Source organism: Dryobates pubescens, chromosome 15 (assembly GCF_014839835.1).
Source record: "Dryobates pubescens isolate bDryPub1 chromosome 15, bDryPub1.pri, whole genome shotgun sequence".
Lineage (NCBI taxonomy): Eukaryota > Metazoa > Chordata > Aves > Piciformes > Picidae > Dryobates > Dryobates pubescens.
This window is the reverse complement of record NC_071626.1, coordinates 6,949,125-6,967,447: the sequence shown is the minus strand read 5'-3', so window position 1 is coordinate 6,967,447 and position 18,323 is coordinate 6,949,125. Positions and strand designations below refer to the sequence as shown.

Genomic DNA, 18,323 nt, shown 5'->3' with positions numbered 1-18,323 from the left:
ACTCAGTTAATATGTGGATGCTTAGTCTGGGTGTCTACCATGTGTGTCTACCATGTCATGCTGCAGAATGACTAGAAATGCCTTCATGAATTCAGGTTGCCTGACTACCAGAAGCCGAAGAACTGCTCTTCCGTGCAACAGAGCCATGAGCTAAAGGCCAGGACTCCCAAAAGACAGTCACGGGGCCAGATACATGGTGAACTCCTGGGGTTTCAGGAATATAAGCCTTTGTTTTCCAATGAGCCATGATATGGTTGAGGATGAGACTTCCCAAGTCTGGGTGGAAGAAGCATGGTGTCTGGAAACTCTGCCAGCTCACTCCTGTTGCAACCCTGGCACTGCAGCAGCAGTCAGTTCTCAGGGTAGCCCAAGTTACCCTCTGGTCTCATCTCCTGGCTGCTCCTACCTGCAGCTTTCTCATGTGGGAAAGATCTTCCTTTGACATTACTCTGGACATGGCAAGAGCAGGACCTGCTCTCTACGGCCTCAGGTGCATCCCTGCACAGCAAGGCAGCAGTGCCACCTCGGGGCAATTCCCAGAATTGGGAACTCTGCTGAAATACAGGTCAGCATTTGCTTTTCTGCACTCCTACAGTGCTATCCAGCTTATGCTACCAGAGAGCCTCTCAAAATTCTCAAACCTGCTGTGATTTCTCCAGCTTATTCATCATGCTGCTCCAGAAACTCAGTTTAACTCCCAACACCTCTCCCAGCACCCTGACTGCCACTTGGCATCAGGCAGTGAGGCCTCGTGCCATCCTGGTTTCCCCAATGGCGTGTGCCAGCCTTTGAGTGAAGGGCACAGCTGCATCCAGTTGTGCTTGTTCCCTCATCTGGGTTAGCTCTGACAACAGGGCTGCTGTAGCTGGTTTGGTTATTTAATACTTTGCACTGAAACCATTATTAATAACCTCCCCTTGATGGCTGCTCCTGAATAAAATCTGTTACCAGCAGCAAGCACAAATACTTTCTTTGATGTTTATAAGGTAAGTGGCTGTGAGCACTGGCTTACTCTCAGTCTAGGGCTGCTGTTAAGGTCAAGCTTTTCCTTTTATACATGTTATACAATCATAGAATTGTCAGGGTTAGAAGGGACCTCAAGGACCATCCAGTTCCAACCCCCCCTGCCATGGGCAGGGACACCTCACACTAGATCAGGTTGCTCCAAGCCACATCCAGCCTGGCCTTAAAGACTTCCAGGGATGACGCTTTTACCACCTCCTTGGGGAACCTGTTCTCAAGCATTTTGTGAGCTCAGCACTGGTACTTGATAGCAAATGAGCTCCACATCTGATAGCACAGCCCAAAACAACCAGAATCATGAATCTTTGTTAAAGTCTCCTTCTGTTACAAACCCTCTTCTGTATTACACTGATGCAGGCTGTTACACAGACAGTGAACTGTGTGGTTTATCACTTGGATGCCATTGATAAGCATTCAGAACCAAGCAGAATTTATTTCTTGCCCACAGTCAGATATTTCCTCTGCTCCTCAAGAGTCAACAAGCAAAGGCACGATGGGTGGTGGTACATAATCCTCACCAATATCCCCCTCTTCATGACTGGGTTCCTCTGGAGCTGCAGTCTACTTAAACATGCCTTTTTTTTTCCCTTTTGAAAGTAGCATCATCAAGACAATCAGGAAAAGCTTAGAGCCTTTTCCAGTCTTTAAGGACTGCTGGGCCTCTTCTTCCAACAGCAGATGAGACATTTAATTCCTGCACACTTAAGGGCTGCACAAAACTTGTGCTGACCAAACACCTACTGTCCAGCCCTCAGACACCTCAGCCAATCTGTGTCAAGCCTCAGGAGTGTTGCCTTGGTAAGGTATCACTGTGCTTACAGAAGGAAAACCTTTCCAAATTTAAATAAGAACACTGCCTGTGACCAGTCCTAGCACAGAGCAGCAGCCACTGCCACTTCCAGCAGCAATATCTGACACAAACTACTTGGACAGTTTCTCACCTTGCACTTTCCAGCTGGGATCAGAGTGAAGACGAGGATTTCTGGTCAGCTGCATGGAGACAAATTCAAACAGGGACATTTTCTGTATCTCTTTTTATTGTAATAGAAAAAAAAAAAGAGCCCCACAAATAAATCAAAACATCACTTTCCCCCCCTAAAGACTTTACTAACGATTTTTAAATGGCATGGGAGAACCCCAGCAATACAGTATAGCATAGTAAGTGTGGGCAAAAAGGGTTCTGCTCCCTTTCAGGAATTCAGTTTCCCTGCCCCTTTGTCAATCAGCTGGCTGAAGTTTGTCACCTATATACACTTAGATACACCTCTCAAGTCTAGTTTATGCTCCTGTAAGTAGGTATGGCTAGGTGGAAGGGTGGGGGCACAGCCCTGCAATTTACACATAACCATCTTTGGAGAAAATGGGTTTCCTAAGAGGCCTAAAGGGTACAGAGGTCTTGTTAACCTGTAAGACTAAGAACAGGATTCTCTCCTACATTTCCTTTACTATGAAACACAGACTAGGTCCCAAGCCCAGAAGGCCTCCAGGAGCTCCTTGGCTATTGCAAACAGTGTATGGTCAAATGAAGTGTTACCTAGAGACCTTAGAGTAACAACACTGTCTTTGCTGCTCAGGATGGGAAAAGGCAGGGTGCAAAAGGCCTTGAACACCTGGCTTTGTTTTCCTGCCTCTTGAGGATGTAACAAGTGCCAAAACAGGCAGCAAAGCAGAAACTAGGCTCAGGACCTCACTGTGCTAGAGTGTGGGGCAGAAACTGGCACCAGTGCTTCCACCTCAGGCAGCTGTGCCTGAAGTGACAGCTTGCTGGAAGGCAAGCACCCATAGCTGTGCTGCTTGCAGGTACCAAACTAGCACACAGAGATGTTGGGTTGCACTCTGTCAGCTTGAGTATTCCTGTTAAACTGAGAAAGCCTCAAGATCTCTACAGCACTTTGTGGCACAGGCAGAGGTGTATTATGATGAGGGACTGGCTACTCTTCACAGAATAGGAATGGGAACAGACTGGAAAGGATATACACACTAAGGAGAAAAACTGAGCTAGCTATGGCTTAGCAAAAACCAAACACCTACCAATCCTTCCTCCAGGTGCACCCATCAATGATTCATTATAGAATGCTTTTAACAAACAGGTCATTTTGGTGGGGGTTAAGATTGAAAGCTTTTGTTTAAGCCTATCAGTATTGATTGCTAGAGTTGTCTCTGAGTCCAGTCCCTCAAATAAAACACTAAAGGAGAAGTTGATGGCACAAGGAGAGAATGACAAGGAAAACAAACAAACAAAACATTTTGGGCTGCAAGAGCCACTCCTGTACACTGAGAGCAGGTACACACACAACTGCAAAATGGACTACCAGTACCCTATTCCCACTTGCATAGTGACTCCACAAGGTGCAGGGCAACAAAGTATTTATTTGAAGAGTGATTAAACTGCATTTTCCCTCCATTCTATCTCCTCAAAACCATGAGCCATAACAGTCCACACTGGTAACAGTGTGAGAAACCTACCAAACTGCATTATTCTGGGAGAAAGAGCCCAGCAGAGGAAGGACATCCTTAGGTTTGGAGGAAGTTTGAGATGCAGGACTGAGCTTGCAGCAATACACTTCACAACCAAGCAGTGGCCAATGGGTTATGTATCTGCACAGATGCCTCTTCACAGCATCTGGGATGTGCAATCCCCACTTATGGAGCAATGTTTTTGTCTGCTGTCTTTCCTGTGTTCCTTCCCAAATGTAACTGCTACAAAAATTGTTCAGGAAAATAGGTTTCTATACATGCATGAAAAGAATTCAATGTACCTATTCTCCCATTCCCCTGATCTTTTTTCCCCCCACTGCAAATAATTGCAAAAGCTGTAAGAATCTTAAACCAGATGATGGAGTATTGATACAATCTAATGCCAATGGACAGGACTGCTTCTGCATGTATCCCAATAAACTCCATTGTTCCACAGAAAAGCCTGATTTTACTCTTCCTCATTTGCTTTACATCTTGGGGGGACTTAACACTTCAGCAGAGCCCTTGAGCCCTTTCTGTGATGTGCTTGATTGCTTTGGAAAGGACAGCAATATCAAAGAAAGTTGGAACTCCTACCATGTCTGCAACCAGATACTGAAGGCAGAACTGATGTGCAGTTGCCACTGCTATTCCTGTCTTGCTGTACTGTCACTCTGGCTTGGTAAGGAAAAAGAAGAAGAATCTATCACAGCTCTTACAGCAACAAGAAGTTGTCTCTCTGCTGAGAGGCTTACATGTGAGGAAGGGAAACATTTCACTTCATTTAACTTTCACCTGAAATGTCTTTCCACCTCTTCTGCTCATCAGATTCTGTTCTTTCAGCTGGTACCTTCCCACAACTCTTGAATTACAAGGCTCTCAGTGACCTTCAGCTCCAGCCTCTCTCTGGCACACAATTCAGCTTGATAACTTTTCCCACACAGCTGAGCCACTGCAAATACTCCAGTTAGATGAGCTGAGCTTTTTCCCCTGAGCAAATTACATAACATCCATGAAATATGCAGAAGATTATTCCTGGGACACCTTTGCTTCCTAGGCTACCCACACTTCCTTTGTCTTTTTCCTGAAGACTTCAGTAAATACCCCCCACAATCTAGGCAGTGACAGAAGGAGGAGATCCAAGCCTGCAAGGGATAGCAAGGTCATCACCTTATTTACTCCAAATTATGTAATGGGCCCTTGAATGCTCATGAAATGAATTCCCACTTACCAGCACAGGAGTTACTCAGAAAGTGTCAGCCTACTTGGACAAGACAATCTTTATAAATTAGTACAATGCTATTAGAAATTATGGCAATCTTTTTGGTAGCACTGGCTCACATGCACCCTGATAAATCCTCTCCCTAGGAAATTTTAAAACTTGTCTTGCAACCTCTGCAGAGTTAACTCTGATGGGAAATTACAAAATAGAAATCTGGTAGATTCATGTTTAAAAAGGAAGAGGCCTGGTGAGGCTGGGCACGGGGTCACTCCTGTTAGCTCTGTCCATTATGTCTGCTGAAGGTATTGCCTCCGGGTGGCTGGATCTGGATGGAGTCCAGGAGGGGCCTTAAAGCTTGTCCAAAAGGTCTGAAAAGGTGAAGAAATAAACATCTCAACCAGCTTGCTTGATGAATTTCCCATTAACTACTGAAGTGCACAATCAAACCAGCATCACAGAACCAAATGTGAAGAACAAAGTTCCATGACAAACTAAAGCAAAACCAATGTAACCTATTAAAGAGAGCTTGTTGTTCAATCAGCAATAATTGTAAACATGATTTTACATAAGCTAATGCTGAGTCCTAACATGCCCACACTGCTGATGTGGTAATTCTGTGCCTGAAAGTGGCTTTTAGTAATTCACTCTACTTAAGTGTGTGAATGAAATCCCTGTTATGCAACTGCAGTGCTTCATTAAGTACCTCATCAGTACTAAAGACTGCTAGAATAATCTCTAGCTCTCTTATAAGACGACAGTTCAACACTCACAGACTAATTTCTGTTGCAATCTGTAGCACCTGGCTTATCATTCAATATGACTCACTCTGTTACAGACTGATTTTGAGAGATCTGAGGCAGTAAGAGCTCAGAGCCCATGTGTCTCTCACATTGTGTTGTAGACCATTAGAAGAAGTAAGATTCAAATGATAAAGCTCCAATAATCCCACTGGGATCCTCACCAGCTAGGAGTTTAAAACCACCCACCCACACCAACTCCAAACAAACAAAAACCCCAAGAAAACAAACCAACAAACAGATACAAAAAAAGAAGCCCAAAAAAGTCAACTACCAGGCATGAATTCTTCATTTCCTCTTTGCCCATCCAGTCCCAGCTACATTGAAAACTGCAGCATTCATTTTTAAATTACATCTCAGCTGCCTCTTCACAAGCCAAGCTGACACCTCCACTGCAATTACAGTGTTTGGAGTAAGAGAAATGACCTTTAACAGATAGTGGTGTCCTAAGGTAAAAACCAAAGGCACCATTTTCTTGAAACTTTGGGTTTTTTTATGGTCACATAGAAGAAATTATCACAAAACAACTAGTTTAAATTAAAGACAGAAGAACAACCTTTTTTTCCCCTGTCTTCTTAGGAATGCCAGTCAGCACTTCTTGTACAAGTGTTCTGAAGTGTGGAAGTAAAGCAAATAGAATCCTCTCCTTAATCTTATGCTGGTGCTCAGAGAAAGACAGCAGAAACTGGTACTGCTGGCTCTGCCAAATGTTTAAGCACTAGCATGAAGCAATACACCACAGAGAGAAGTGGAAAGCATACTCACGTGGCAAGAACTTCAGCTGGAAGGTCAGTGATGTAGGAAGGGATTTTTCTTCCTGTCAGGAACTGTGCCACTTCATTACTGAAGGTGTTGCAGTTATGTTCAAAGAGGTTGTAAGACTCTCCTCTGTGCCACAGGAAAGGAATTGAAACATAAAAAGACACTAAGCAATAAATCCAGCAATCAGAAGATCTTATACCCTTAATGAAAAAGAAATTCTCCTTACATTAGCACTTCTTGTTTTCCCTCCCCCACAAAGAATTCTAAGGCAAGTAGATAAAATACAGACATCAATTCACCTTCAAATTCAGTTGAACCAGGGTGGAAAAAGACATCTCTCTGCATTACTGACTTTATACAATGGTTCTTTAGAGGGTAAGTGAGGTCAAGTTTCTTCAATTAAAACCACAGAAAGAGTAACAAGAAATCACAGGAATTACTGACACTGAAATACAGTCAGAACACTGAATGCTACTATTTCCCACTCTCTGAGAAGCAGACTAGACTCTTCTAACAGTAAAACCTTGCTTTCACTCATCTGAATGTTGGCAGCTTTTACTACAACACTTCACCTATGACTCATGAGGCAAAGCAGTGATTTACTGAAATATTTTATATAGTGCTTTCATCCTCCCTGGTGATTCTCTCACAGGCATTCCAAGCATTAGTCCATTTGATGAAGAACAGTGTGAATGGCTTCCTGGCAGGCTGCTTTCCCAGCCTAGCTCAAGGCTGGCACACCAGGGGATTGCCTAGCTGGTAGCTCCCTGCGTATGGGTCCGTCAGTTCCAGTCTCAGTTTTGGTGATTACCAAGTAATACATTGAGCAGACAAAGCTTTGTGAGCAGGACTGGTTTCATACCTTCTTTCATTGTGTACCCCTTCCCCTAAAAGCTGTTTTGCTGTGCAGGTTTCATGGTACAAGCTGCTACTTACCGAAACATTGATTCCCCCAAAGAGGAAAGATACTCCAGAAAAATTTCCTCTGTGACTTCAGTGTTCCCCAAGTCAACAACTGTGTCTGGAGGGCCCAGGAGTGTCCCTCCCTGTAAAAATCAACAGCCAGAAGACAACACTCAGTGGACAGATGACATTCTTTTGCAGCACTCTAATGAATAGAGCTGTGGTGGCGTGCCCAACCACAAGAGGAAGAGCATCTGGTATGTTTGTCAAGCAAAGAGGCCTCCTCAGTTCTGCACTTGGAGAATGAGAAGTAAGATGCAGCTTACATTTCAGCTTGTGTACTTGGCTACGTGCTCTAAGCTATAGCAAAATCAGTTTTGACTCTCCAAGAACATAAAAAGATCAGACAAACCATCCTGAACTCATTTTTTCCTTTCAATCTTAGAAAGGATGCCTTAGGTTGCCAAGTCTGCATGTGTAATACCTACTGATCCAGAATTAGGCTGTGGCAGTGCAGCTACAGCAGGTGTTGTGGATAGACTCTACCAGCAGTAGCAACCCTCAGCCTGTAGTTAGTTTGGATTAAATCCACTGTCCATGCTCCCTTTTCCTTAGATGCCCTGGGCAGCCATGACAAGCAGCCACCTCTGACTGAATTCAGAAGCCTTTTATACCTTTTCTAAACCACAGTGACACAAGCACTTCTGAGCAGGTAATGCCATCATACAATCATTAGAAAAGAAGGAAAAAAGGGTAACTTACAGGTGCACAGCTGGAGATGCCTCCACTGCCATAGAAGAACTCATCCTTATGGACTATTATGGAGGTGTGCCTGCCAGAGAGAACAAAACACAGGTGAAACAAGGGCCATATTTAACCTAGCACATAAATCACTGGTAAATCTACGTGCTCAAGGACATCATGAAGTGATTAACTGAAATAAAAGGTGAATGTGTTTCTGGGAGTAGCAATAGGATCTGGTGGAACCTTAATGGATATGGAAGCAGTGATTATCAAACCTACTGCTAATTCTGTAAGTGGTTGGGAAAGAACATGCTTAGCTTGGCACCCAAGCATGAAGGGACACAGGAAGAGAGGGACTTCCACAGCAGCATGAGATCCCTGGCAGACTCTTTCAGCTACAGGGCTGAGGGTGAAATCACAGAGGGCTACCACACTAACAGAAGTGCCTGTTTGATAGACACCAAGAAGATGGTTGAGCAAGCATTGGAGATGGATCAATAAAGAGGAAAATGGATGGGGACAAGGCTTTGATTTTAGTTTTCAAAGTTTATTTTAAAACTCTTGGTATGAATTACAGCAAACTGGGAGGTGTTTTGTAACCTCCTGTAGCCACTGCTCTTAGGCACCAAGAGCCAGGTTTCCTAGCACCTTCTTCCCACCTACTCTTTTACTCTGCTTGCAATTAGAAACTCAAAGTGCTTGGGACAAGGACAATATCTTACCCCTGAAAAAGCAAGTGTACTAAAATGCAACAACTACTATCAACACTTCTTTTTTTTTCATGGGGTCCACTAAGCTTTGAATGGCAAAGTTTAACCACACTTGACTGTACATCACCTTAACTGCATTCAGGAACAAACAGTGCCTTGGTCTCTCTGAAGCACCAAAATGTTCTTCAGATCTGAAGCATCTACAAATCTCATACTGAAAATACTTCCTACACCACATAGTGTTTAAGCACACATTATGCAATGTAGATCTAGCCACTTACCAGATGCCATCCAGCTGTTTCCCTGTATGCAGAGAAAAGAAGAGTTATTAGCAATGCACTTTCCAGATCGCAGCCTGCCTTCTGCCAATCACTTGCTTATTACCTCACCATAAGATTTCATCCCAGAGCTGCTTTTAAAGCAACAGAACGTTTTTTTCTTTCAAATGAGCTAATATTTTTCACACCTCTGATGCATTTTGCTCCCTCTGCACACAGAGGTGACAATGCCATCCTATTCTGCCAGTGCTCTCCTTCCTTGGGCTTCTGTCTACAGACCAAGAAACAAAACCTCCTCCTAGAATTAGAGCCTCCAGTCAGGACCAGAAGAGGTGAGTTTGACATTGATTTCATAACTGCATATTTAGCCAGCACAGAACATTCTGGTTTCTTTTTCATTAGCTTATGAGAGATCTAACTTGAGCATAAGATCTGTGGTGATAGTCTCTCCATCTATTCCATGGTTTCCTCCAGCTTCTAAGACGCTTGGTGCAGCAGGAGTGATAGGTTATGTTGTCCCTTGTGAAAACACATTCTTGGATTGTCCTTACTTAGATCAGCATCACAGCACCAAGAGCCTACAGGGTGGCAGAAACATTGCCTTGCCCACTCTATAGGCAGGGTATAGACTCTTTAGGGTCTTGAGGTATTTATCCCCTCCTACTCCTCTGTCAGGACTTCTCTGGTCTGTGAGTGTCAAGAATAAAATATGCTACTTCAAAGCAGTAGTTCTTCCTCTTGGGGAAAACCAACTTTCTGTCATGATCAAGCCTGGATAAAACAGAGGACTGAAACTGATGAGGATAACCCTTGCACAGTTCTGAGAAAAGGATGCTTGTGTATTCAGGCAAGGAATAAATGATCACTACTGTATTTTTTCCACTCAAGTCTGAAGTGAAACAGGCACAGAGACAGATACCTAGGTATGATACAAGGGTTGTAGCAAAGTGAAGGCAGGGAAAAGGCTGCTGTATCAATAGAGACATCAGCTGAAACAAGCACATTCAGTTTTGAAGTAGGTGGACTAATCTGTCACTACCATGGATCACAGCCAGGCAGCAAGCATATTCACTGTCAACCCTTTGCACAGAAACATAGGCATGGAGCAGGATGAAGGCCAAAAGATAGCAGCAATGATGAGAGAAGTGGAGCAGTGTGCTGCAACATCCCAGAAGCATTTGCTCTCCCTCTACTGTGTCACATGCTGTTGTGATCCTTGATCCCCTAACCCTTGCTCCACACCTTCCCCATAAGAGCTTTCACCTTTCCAGGGTACAGCATTTTAGCAGCTGGCCAACCATGGGCTCTGCTGCTTGGCTTTGCACAGTCAGTGTTCTGTGTATCTGCTAATAAATTATTCCTCATTAGTTCACAATGAATCACTGTTTCCCCCTAGACACTTGGACTTCCTTTCAAAGCACACTGTTTCAAAGGCAGCACATACTAGAACTGTATCTGCCCTTTTGCATGCTCAGTAGAAAATGAACATCCTAATAGCTACTTTGACAAACATCTCTAGCAAATGATGATGAGAGGCTTTCTGTGAAGTTGCCACTTTGCACCTAGGCTCTGTGTGCAGAAGGCAGGTACTGAAAATATCACAGGTGGTGCTGGGAACCTGCTCATGCACTTAAAACACTTACTGGAAAAGGTCATTGCAGCAAAGGCTACCACCACATGATGGGCTGCTCCAGCAAGACTGCAGCCAACAGCTGCAGCAGCTCCTTTCCCCTGTTTGTGAGACAGTATCTTGTGTCCACTGTTGAGTCCCCCTTGCACAAAAGGCACTGAAATACTGGGTTGGAGCACCTGCTGTATTGAGGAGTGGCTGAGAGAACAGGTCTCCTCAGTCTGAAGAAGGCCAAGAGTCCTTTTTGCTGTCTACAACCACCTCATGGGTAGGGAGGAAAGGGAGCCTTGCTCTCCTCAGAGGTGCACAGTGAAAGGCAACAGGTGGTAGCTGAAAAATGGGAAATTCCCAACTCAGGAAAAAAAATTACCATGAAGGAGGTCAAACTCTGGGGCAGAGGTCCACAAAGCATATGGAATTTCCACCCATGGAGATACTCAGAACTCAGCTGTCCAGGGCCCTGCTCTTGCCAGGTTAACCTTAAGCAGGACCTCCAGAGGCCCCTTTCCACCAGTGCAATTTGCTGAGTGTACCAACAAACCCAGAGGATTCAGGAAAGCACTTTGCATTAAACTGCAGTCCAACCCTGGGGCAGCTCCTCTCTGGCTGCTACACAAAAAATCCATAGCCAACAACAGGCAGCAACTGCCAGGGCTATAACAAAACAGCTCTTGGCAAGTGAAGCTGCCTTTCTTCACAAAGCAGGTCTGTCTGAGGCTGCTCAGCTAGGTCAGTTTGTGCCAAGCACCAGTTTGATAATCTTAATGGAGCTGCTAACCTGCTATTTTAGCCTGGCTCCTGTGAGACGTTAACCAGGCTGGCACTGTGGAAAACACATGCCAGGTCTGCAGCACAGATGACAATAAGGCATCCATGGTAGCTCTCCAGTCTGGTGCAGATAAAATAAAGCCCCTTTCTGCCACTGTACTGAGAGGCAGTGCAAGGCTCTGCAATGAAAATACTGCTGGGGAATCTCCTGCCTAAGCAACCTGTCGTTATTGGCCACACACACATCACCCAGGCACATCCAAGACCAAGATTTTTTGGTGGGCTGCTGCAGTTTCCCATGCTGCACAGCTGGCTGCCATTATCTCTGCCCCAAAACTGACTGACAGAAGGGTAAGTCAATGGCCATCAGATTCTGAGGAACTTGGACAGCCCCCTTTCCAACTGCTCAGCGAGAATCTCAATGTCTACTGCATCACATAGGAGGTTCTGTACAGGCCTTGGTGGACACCATAATCTTCCTCCTGAAATTTTGCCTCTGTTGGGATCCTAGATGACTCTTCTTGCCCTTTTCTCCAATGTTGTACAGAACAGCTGACAGCTCACAAGCACTGCCACTCCTGACAGGCTCACATGAAGCAATCAGGGCAGCCTGCACTGAGGAGCTGCACCTTGCCTTCTGCTGGACATGGTCCACTATAGACAAAATACGGTGCCTGCAGCCTCTGAATGCTTGATGAACACCAGCCCCAACAATATGGCCAAGCAAGGACTGGCACTACCTTGTTTCCACAGCCAGCTGCCCAACTGAGAGCATGAGTCCCTAGAGGTGTTCAAGAGGGGATTGTAAGTGGCACTTTAGTCATGAGGTCTGTGGTGACAGGTTGGACTTGATGATCTTTGAGGTCTCTTCCAACCTTGGTGATTCTGTGATGAGTGCAGTACTGCTGTGGCAGTGCTAAAGCACAAGCTGTTTCCAGGCCTTGCAGCAACGCTTTCCAATAAAGTGCTTCTGGCAGCACTGTCCAGCTTTAAAAAAATTAAAATAAAGAGAAGGTCAAGCTTGCCAGGGAGGTTCCTCACATAATCCTGCAGAGCAATAGAGCTTACCTCCTGTAATCACTGGATGGGCTAGAAGATGGGATTGCAAATACCATCTGGGATACTGACAGACATGCCCTCCTTGCCACAATAGTCCACACTCCTGTGGCACACTGCATTGTGGGTGCAACTATAGGCTGGTACTGCCACCAAACCCAACACACTGACTCATAACCTGAGGCTGTCTGTAGTTATACAGAAAAGACTGATTCCCCTGTAGTTTTCAATTGAGGTGCAAAAGCCTTTAAGTTGCAGGCACTACCCTTTACTCAATACCTACAGCAAATGATGTGCATGCATGCAAGACAGGACAGGGATGTCCTGGTGGGATGGCAGCCTTTAGGTAAAAACAGAGGAGCAGCAAGATGCCTAAAGATCTGAAGTATTTCAGGGGACAAAGGGCTGTTAAGCAGGAAACAGTGCTGCACATTTAGACATACACACCTAATCACACAACAATTAGTGTACTTGGTCAAGCTGCCAGGTATCAGCTGTCCCACAGTAATTGGGAATTTACTTCTCAGCCCGAGGTAAATGTGAAGCAATTCAGCTCCATTTGATCTGCTCCCATTATGAGCTAATCAATCTACCTTGCGTTTGCCACAGACCACAAACATGGCCACGAAAGTTACTGTGAGAGCTTAGGGGGACAGCTTGCCAGCCTTTGGAAAACTGATCACATGCCTGAGCTTCAACTCTTCTCTTTTGCTTGCCAAGGTGTTCAGATGGATCTTTCCTGAAAACACTTACTAGAGCTCAGGAGAGGATACCATTTCAGCACAGATCTGTGTGCTTAAGCATCTCACAGATTCAAATTGTTTGAGGTGGGCAGAGTATCATCTGGCAAGTATAGAAGGTTTGGGGTTTTTATTGGCTGTGATTTTTCTCTGTAACAGCCAAAGCTCAAGTACTTCCATGCTGCTTACATAAGCCAGAAACCTATGAGCAAAATGTGAACACTCAAATGCATTAAACAATTCCAGGATGCTCAGCTTAGTCACAGGAATGTGGGGAATGAAGTAGTTAAAGAGTTTTCATTGCTGCTGCTGTACAACTGATTCAGGAGACTGTCACTGTCAGGTTAGGAGGGTATTTTGAAAGAAGTACGCAAGCCCCCATAGTTTTAGAATACAGTCAAACAGGATTACTTCCAGGCCTGGATTTAGCTGGAAAGCCAAGCAAAAGGAAGATGAGATGCTCACCATTTTGCTGGCACAGTTAATTTCTTTATCTTGAGGGCCACGTGGTGCAGTTTATTCCTGTGCATTTCAAATATCAGCTGAAAGTGGCATTTGCATATTAATCCAAATTATTAGACTGAAGGACAGAAGAGTTCTGAGACATGAAGGAATGATGTAAGGAGTGGAACACTTAGTTTACCCCCATTTAGAGCTTAAGCCATCCATCCCTTAGCACAAGAACAACGCCTGTTCCTGAGCTGTAAAGAAATAATAGGAAGCTTAGCATTTTTAACAGCATATCTGTGTTCTGCAATGGAGATGCAAGCCCTAGAAGACCCTAAAATATCTCCAAAGAAGTAGTAAACTGGTCTCCTGAGGAACTGGAACCAATAGAATTTTGCCAACCAGCATGGATACTTCTAGCAGCACGTTTCTCTGCATAGTGTAGCAATTTCCTTAGGCCAATTCATTAAGATTCCTGCCCTTTTTGAACTGAAAATTATCCTAATTAGTCAAGCATCTTCTCCCAAGTGCTACCCAGGGTACTCAACTGAAGCAAAATAAATTAACACAGAGGGAAAAGCCTGCTTGCCTTCCCTCCTCCTTGAGGTGCCTAGAGAGATCAATAAGTAGGCTAGATTGGGGGAGGGTAATGCAATTGATTTTCATGAAATCTCTAGCAAATGCTCTGGTACAAAGCTGGTGGATTCTCACACTGCTACAATTTGAAACTCTTCAGAACACATGGAAGAGAGGCAGAGCAATGCAATGGCTCTGCAAAAAATGAACAAAGCAGAAGGTACCTCCTTTTACAGTTACCTTTTGCTCTCATTCTTTCTGGGCTGTCAAGTCCCTACAGCTGAACACACCACTTGAAAATGTCAACTGATGCATACTCCCAGTCACCTCACCATTAATGTATACACTAAGCCAAAGCTGCTGTGGTGAACTAAACTCCTGCAGATTCACAGAAAGGTAGGGGTTGGAAAGGACTGCTAGAGATCATCTTGTTGAATTCCCTTGCTAAAGCAGGTTCACCTACAGCAGGTTACACAGGACTACATTCAAAGAGGGTTTTGAGTATCTCCAGAGAAGGAGACTCTGGGCAGCCTGTCCCAGTGCTCCACCACCTTCAAAGTAAGTTTGGTTTTTGTTTCTCATGGTCAGATGGAATGCCCTGTGTTCCAGTTTGTGCCTGTTGCCCCTTGTCCTGCTGCTGAGAGGAGTCTGGCCCCATCCTCTTGCAATCTGTCCCTTAGATATTTATAAACACTGATAAGAGACCCTCTCAGTCTTCTCCACAATAAACAGACCCATCCTGTGATCTGCATGAGCAATAACCTCAGTTTCAGGACAGGGGAACTTTGAGAGCTGCAAGACATTCTCCTTTAAGCCCATGGTGCAAGAGGATTTTAATCTGCCTTCAAGTTCTCTCTGCCTTCAGACATCTACTTCAAAACCAGCACTGCAAGCTGAAGTGTTCTGGTTTTCTTAACCCTCTACAAGATAGGTAGATTAAGTTTTCTGTCTTGAAAACAGAAATCTCATTGCATTCAGGTCAACATTTATTATTACCAGATCATGTAGTTGGACAAATAAATGTAGTGACACAGACTGAGAATGGGAGGCAGAAGGGGAACAGTACCTGCAGAGAACATGCATGCAGACAACTGCACACAAAAATTAAACATGCCACTTCTGCTATAAAAGCAACTGAACTACAATATTTGGTCACATGTACTTTAGAAATAGTCACTGAAAGTGTGCAGGACACTCACAGAAAAGTAAGCACAAAAGCAGTCTGAGAGGAAAACTTGCCAAGAAGGGTGAAAATATGCCCCCAAGGGGCACAACTAAGTCATTCTAAAATCTGCTATGAACACTGCTGCACAGCTCTAGCTCTGCCTTCCAATGGAGATAACTGATACTGAAAAAGTTAGGATAAAGTTTAGTAGTGAGAGCTGATCCTTGAACACTGTGCTGACGTTATCCATAATACCTCTGGATCCTATAGGCACACCTCAAGGCACCACCTGGTGATGCTCTTGCAGTAGGTCAGCCCCATAAGAAGGGATTTATTGCCCTCTGGCAGGGGTGTCTGAGCTCATGTTCCTGAGCATGCTAGGAATTAAGTTTAGCACAGTTATTGTATTGGTTTCTTCTCTCCAAAACACCTATTTCAATACAGGTGATGTTACAGAATAATCACAGTGCTCCAATGAAACTTGGCACCTTGGGGGAGAATACCATAAGCAGAGATGACAAATGTTTAACACTAAATCATCTAAGAAATGCCTTCCTCTTCAATTTCTACGACTTTCCCTGGTGATGTACAGTTTATGACTATCACTGACACACACAAAAAAAAGGAAAGATAGCTGTAGACCATCTGAAAGTTGATGCACACAGAAGCAGCAACAGCTTTTATTGTTCTTCAAGGCAAAAAAAAAAGGTGTGAACATGAGGCAAGAGGAGCATTCTCTCCATGATTTTGCTCTTGGGGAGGTTTCTAAAATCATCTGGAGGTATAACAGAGCCAAGTGCAAACGAACAAAGGATACTTAACTTGAAGGACAATAAAGGGAACAATGATTTGTTTTAGGGCCAAGCCAATTGCTGGATCCACCTAATCTCAAATATTCTGCAGTCTGCATTGTCACTGTGACCACACAAGGCCTAGTTGGCCCTGTTCCACGAACACGTCTGAGCTCAGCTAGTTACGAGGCAGTACTAACAACAACACTTCCCACACGACCAAGACATGTGTTCAGATTTTTTAAGCCTTCCTTTTCATTACTCAGACTTCTAGAAATTTAGCAGCAAACTCCTTCACAAGCACAGGGCCTTGAAGTTATTGTTTGGATAACATAAAAAGCACCAGGAATGATGTCATGCACCAAACTGTTTCTTTATGTGAATGTCAGAAAGCTACAAGATTCCAAGATTGACTTTGTGGGTAAGAATCCAGCTAAAAAGACTTTACTTGATCTATGTGAAGACTGGCATGGAGATAAATATAGCAACAACCTACTCTTGGCTTGGTCCAACACTTAGAAATAAGGCTGGATAAAATCTTCTCCACTCAAACACAGTAAACCACGCACATATCTAACCTGTACCTTGTAACCCTTAGCACAAGATAAAACAGGTGAAAAGTTACTCCCCCGAGGGCTGTAATGGAAGTGACTCTGACCACACAAAGCAAGTTTTGAAGCTATCCAGCATGGGCAACATCTCTCAAAGTTGTTGTTGCTGTCTGGCTAACAGAGAACATCACATACAATCTCTGTAATACTTTCTTCTCAATTTTGCAAGCCTATCATCAACGTACATGAATCCTCATGCCAAGAATTATCTGGACTTCCATTCTAAGCTTGCAGGAAAGCACAGAATCTTCTCATAGGGCAGATGAGCAAAGCGAATGCCAACAAACTGTAGAACAAGATTACACGAAGCCATCTGTTCAGAGACTGAGCCTGTTGAGAAGTTTCATCTCACACAGACTGCTGATCTGACACGGGCCAGAGTCTACACATTAGAGGCATAAACTACCTTCTTGTTGTGCTCCTAATTCACGCTTCCTAAACTTCAAGGAAAAGCCAAGTTTCCTTCACATCCTCAGTCCGAGGTTCAGCTGGAAACGCACACACTCCCAACAGAACACACACCAAATGCTCACAAGCTCTCTGGAAGGAGAAGGTGGCTAGCTGCACATCACGAACCACCCAACTGGCCCTGTCCAGCCTCACGGCAACATGGAGCCGTTTATGCTCAATAACCTTGTAAACAGCAGAAGGCTTCCTTCCAGCCTGACCTTCCTGTCAGGGTGTCAGGCAGTCCGCCTGTCAGCAACTGAGCTTTCCCTCTCTTCGGGGGCTAAGTAATACTTTTAACGAGCCTTTAGGTCAGTTGAGTAAAAAAAAAAGAGCATGACCCTGGTCACGGGGGGCTGCCGTACCAACAAAGCTTGTTCCCCGCCAACGAACACAGGGATGCTGCTGACAAATCCCACTCTGCGCCCACGCCATCAGACCCCCAAGACAGACCCCGCACGCTTCCCAAGTCGTGCTCCAGCCATCGGCCACCACCGCGGCCCGCCGCTCGCAGCCGCAGAGCGCTGCCCGTCCCCTCAGGGAGCCCTTCCCCAGCGGGCCGCTCCCTCGGAAGAGCGGTACCGGGCGGCGGAAAGCCGCTGACGGGGGTGAATACGGCCCCGCTTCCCGGCACGGATGGGCCGGGCCGCAGCTGTCAGCGAAGGCACACGAGCCCCTGGGAGGCGGCGAGAGTTGGGGGTCCGGGCCGGGCGCGGCCCTGCGCGGAGGCGAGGCGGTGCCAATCCCCCTGCCGTGCTCTTACCCAGCATAAGAGGGCTGAGGCGCCGGGCCATGCCCTTGGACAGGTCGTACACATAGAGCTTCACGGGGTGCAGGGCCAGCGGCTCCTCCATGGAGGTGCAAACACAGCCGCCGGGCGGCACCCGGGAACCCTGACAGATACCCGCCGCCCGGCCGGGAAACAGAAGGGAATGAGAAAGGGCGACCCCGATGCTGATCCCGCTGCCGCTCGCCGGATGCGGAGGCACTAAGTGTGAGGTGACAGACGGAACGGAAAGGACGACGCTGCCTTTGCGCATGCGCGGCAGCCGGCAACCGGCCGAGCTGCCCCGTCACTGCGCCGTTATGCAGCGCGGCGGTTCCGGCCTGGGGCGGGCGTCGCCGCGCCCGGGCGGAGCTAGAGGCGCCGGGCGGGGAAGGGGAACTCCCCCTGTCATTGGCTGGCGAGCCGGAGC

At 45.6% G+C, this 18,323-nt stretch overlaps 1 protein-coding gene across 1 annotated transcript; it reads right to left on the bottom strand.

Moving 5' to 3' along the window:
* Positions 1-3,687: 3,687 nt before the first annotated feature.
* DESI1 (desumoylating isopeptidase 1) lies at positions 3,688-18,194 on the bottom strand. Its single transcript, XM_009902454.2, has 6 exons — positions 17,891-18,194; positions 8,900-8,921; positions 7,927-7,996; positions 7,198-7,307; positions 6,265-6,387; positions 3,688-5,070 (listed from the first exon to the last, which is right to left on the bottom strand). Exons 1-6 carry the CDS (start codon positions 18,165-18,167, stop codon positions 4,977-4,979), a joined length of 696 nt encoding a protein of 231 aa, XP_009900756.2. The 5' UTR covers positions 18,168-18,194; the 3' UTR covers positions 3,688-4,976.
* Positions 18,195-18,323: the final 129 nt, after the last annotated feature.

What these genes read in the sequence shown, in the direction of transcription:
- DESI1 (XM_009902454.2), bottom strand. Translation starts at nt 18,167, where the DNA reads ATGCGCAAAGGCAGCGTCGTCCTTTCCGTTCCGTCTGTCACCTCACAC. An exon ending in GCATCTCCAGCTGTGCACCT is followed by an intron (nt 7,308 to 7,926) that starts GTAAGTTACCCT and finishes TGATTTTTACAG; the next exon opens with GGAGGGACACTCCTGGGCCC. An exon ending in TTGGGGGAATCAATGTTTCG is followed by an intron (nt 6,388 to 7,197) that starts GTAAGTAGCAGC and finishes CCTGTGGCACAG; the next exon opens with AGGAGAGTCTTACAACCTCT.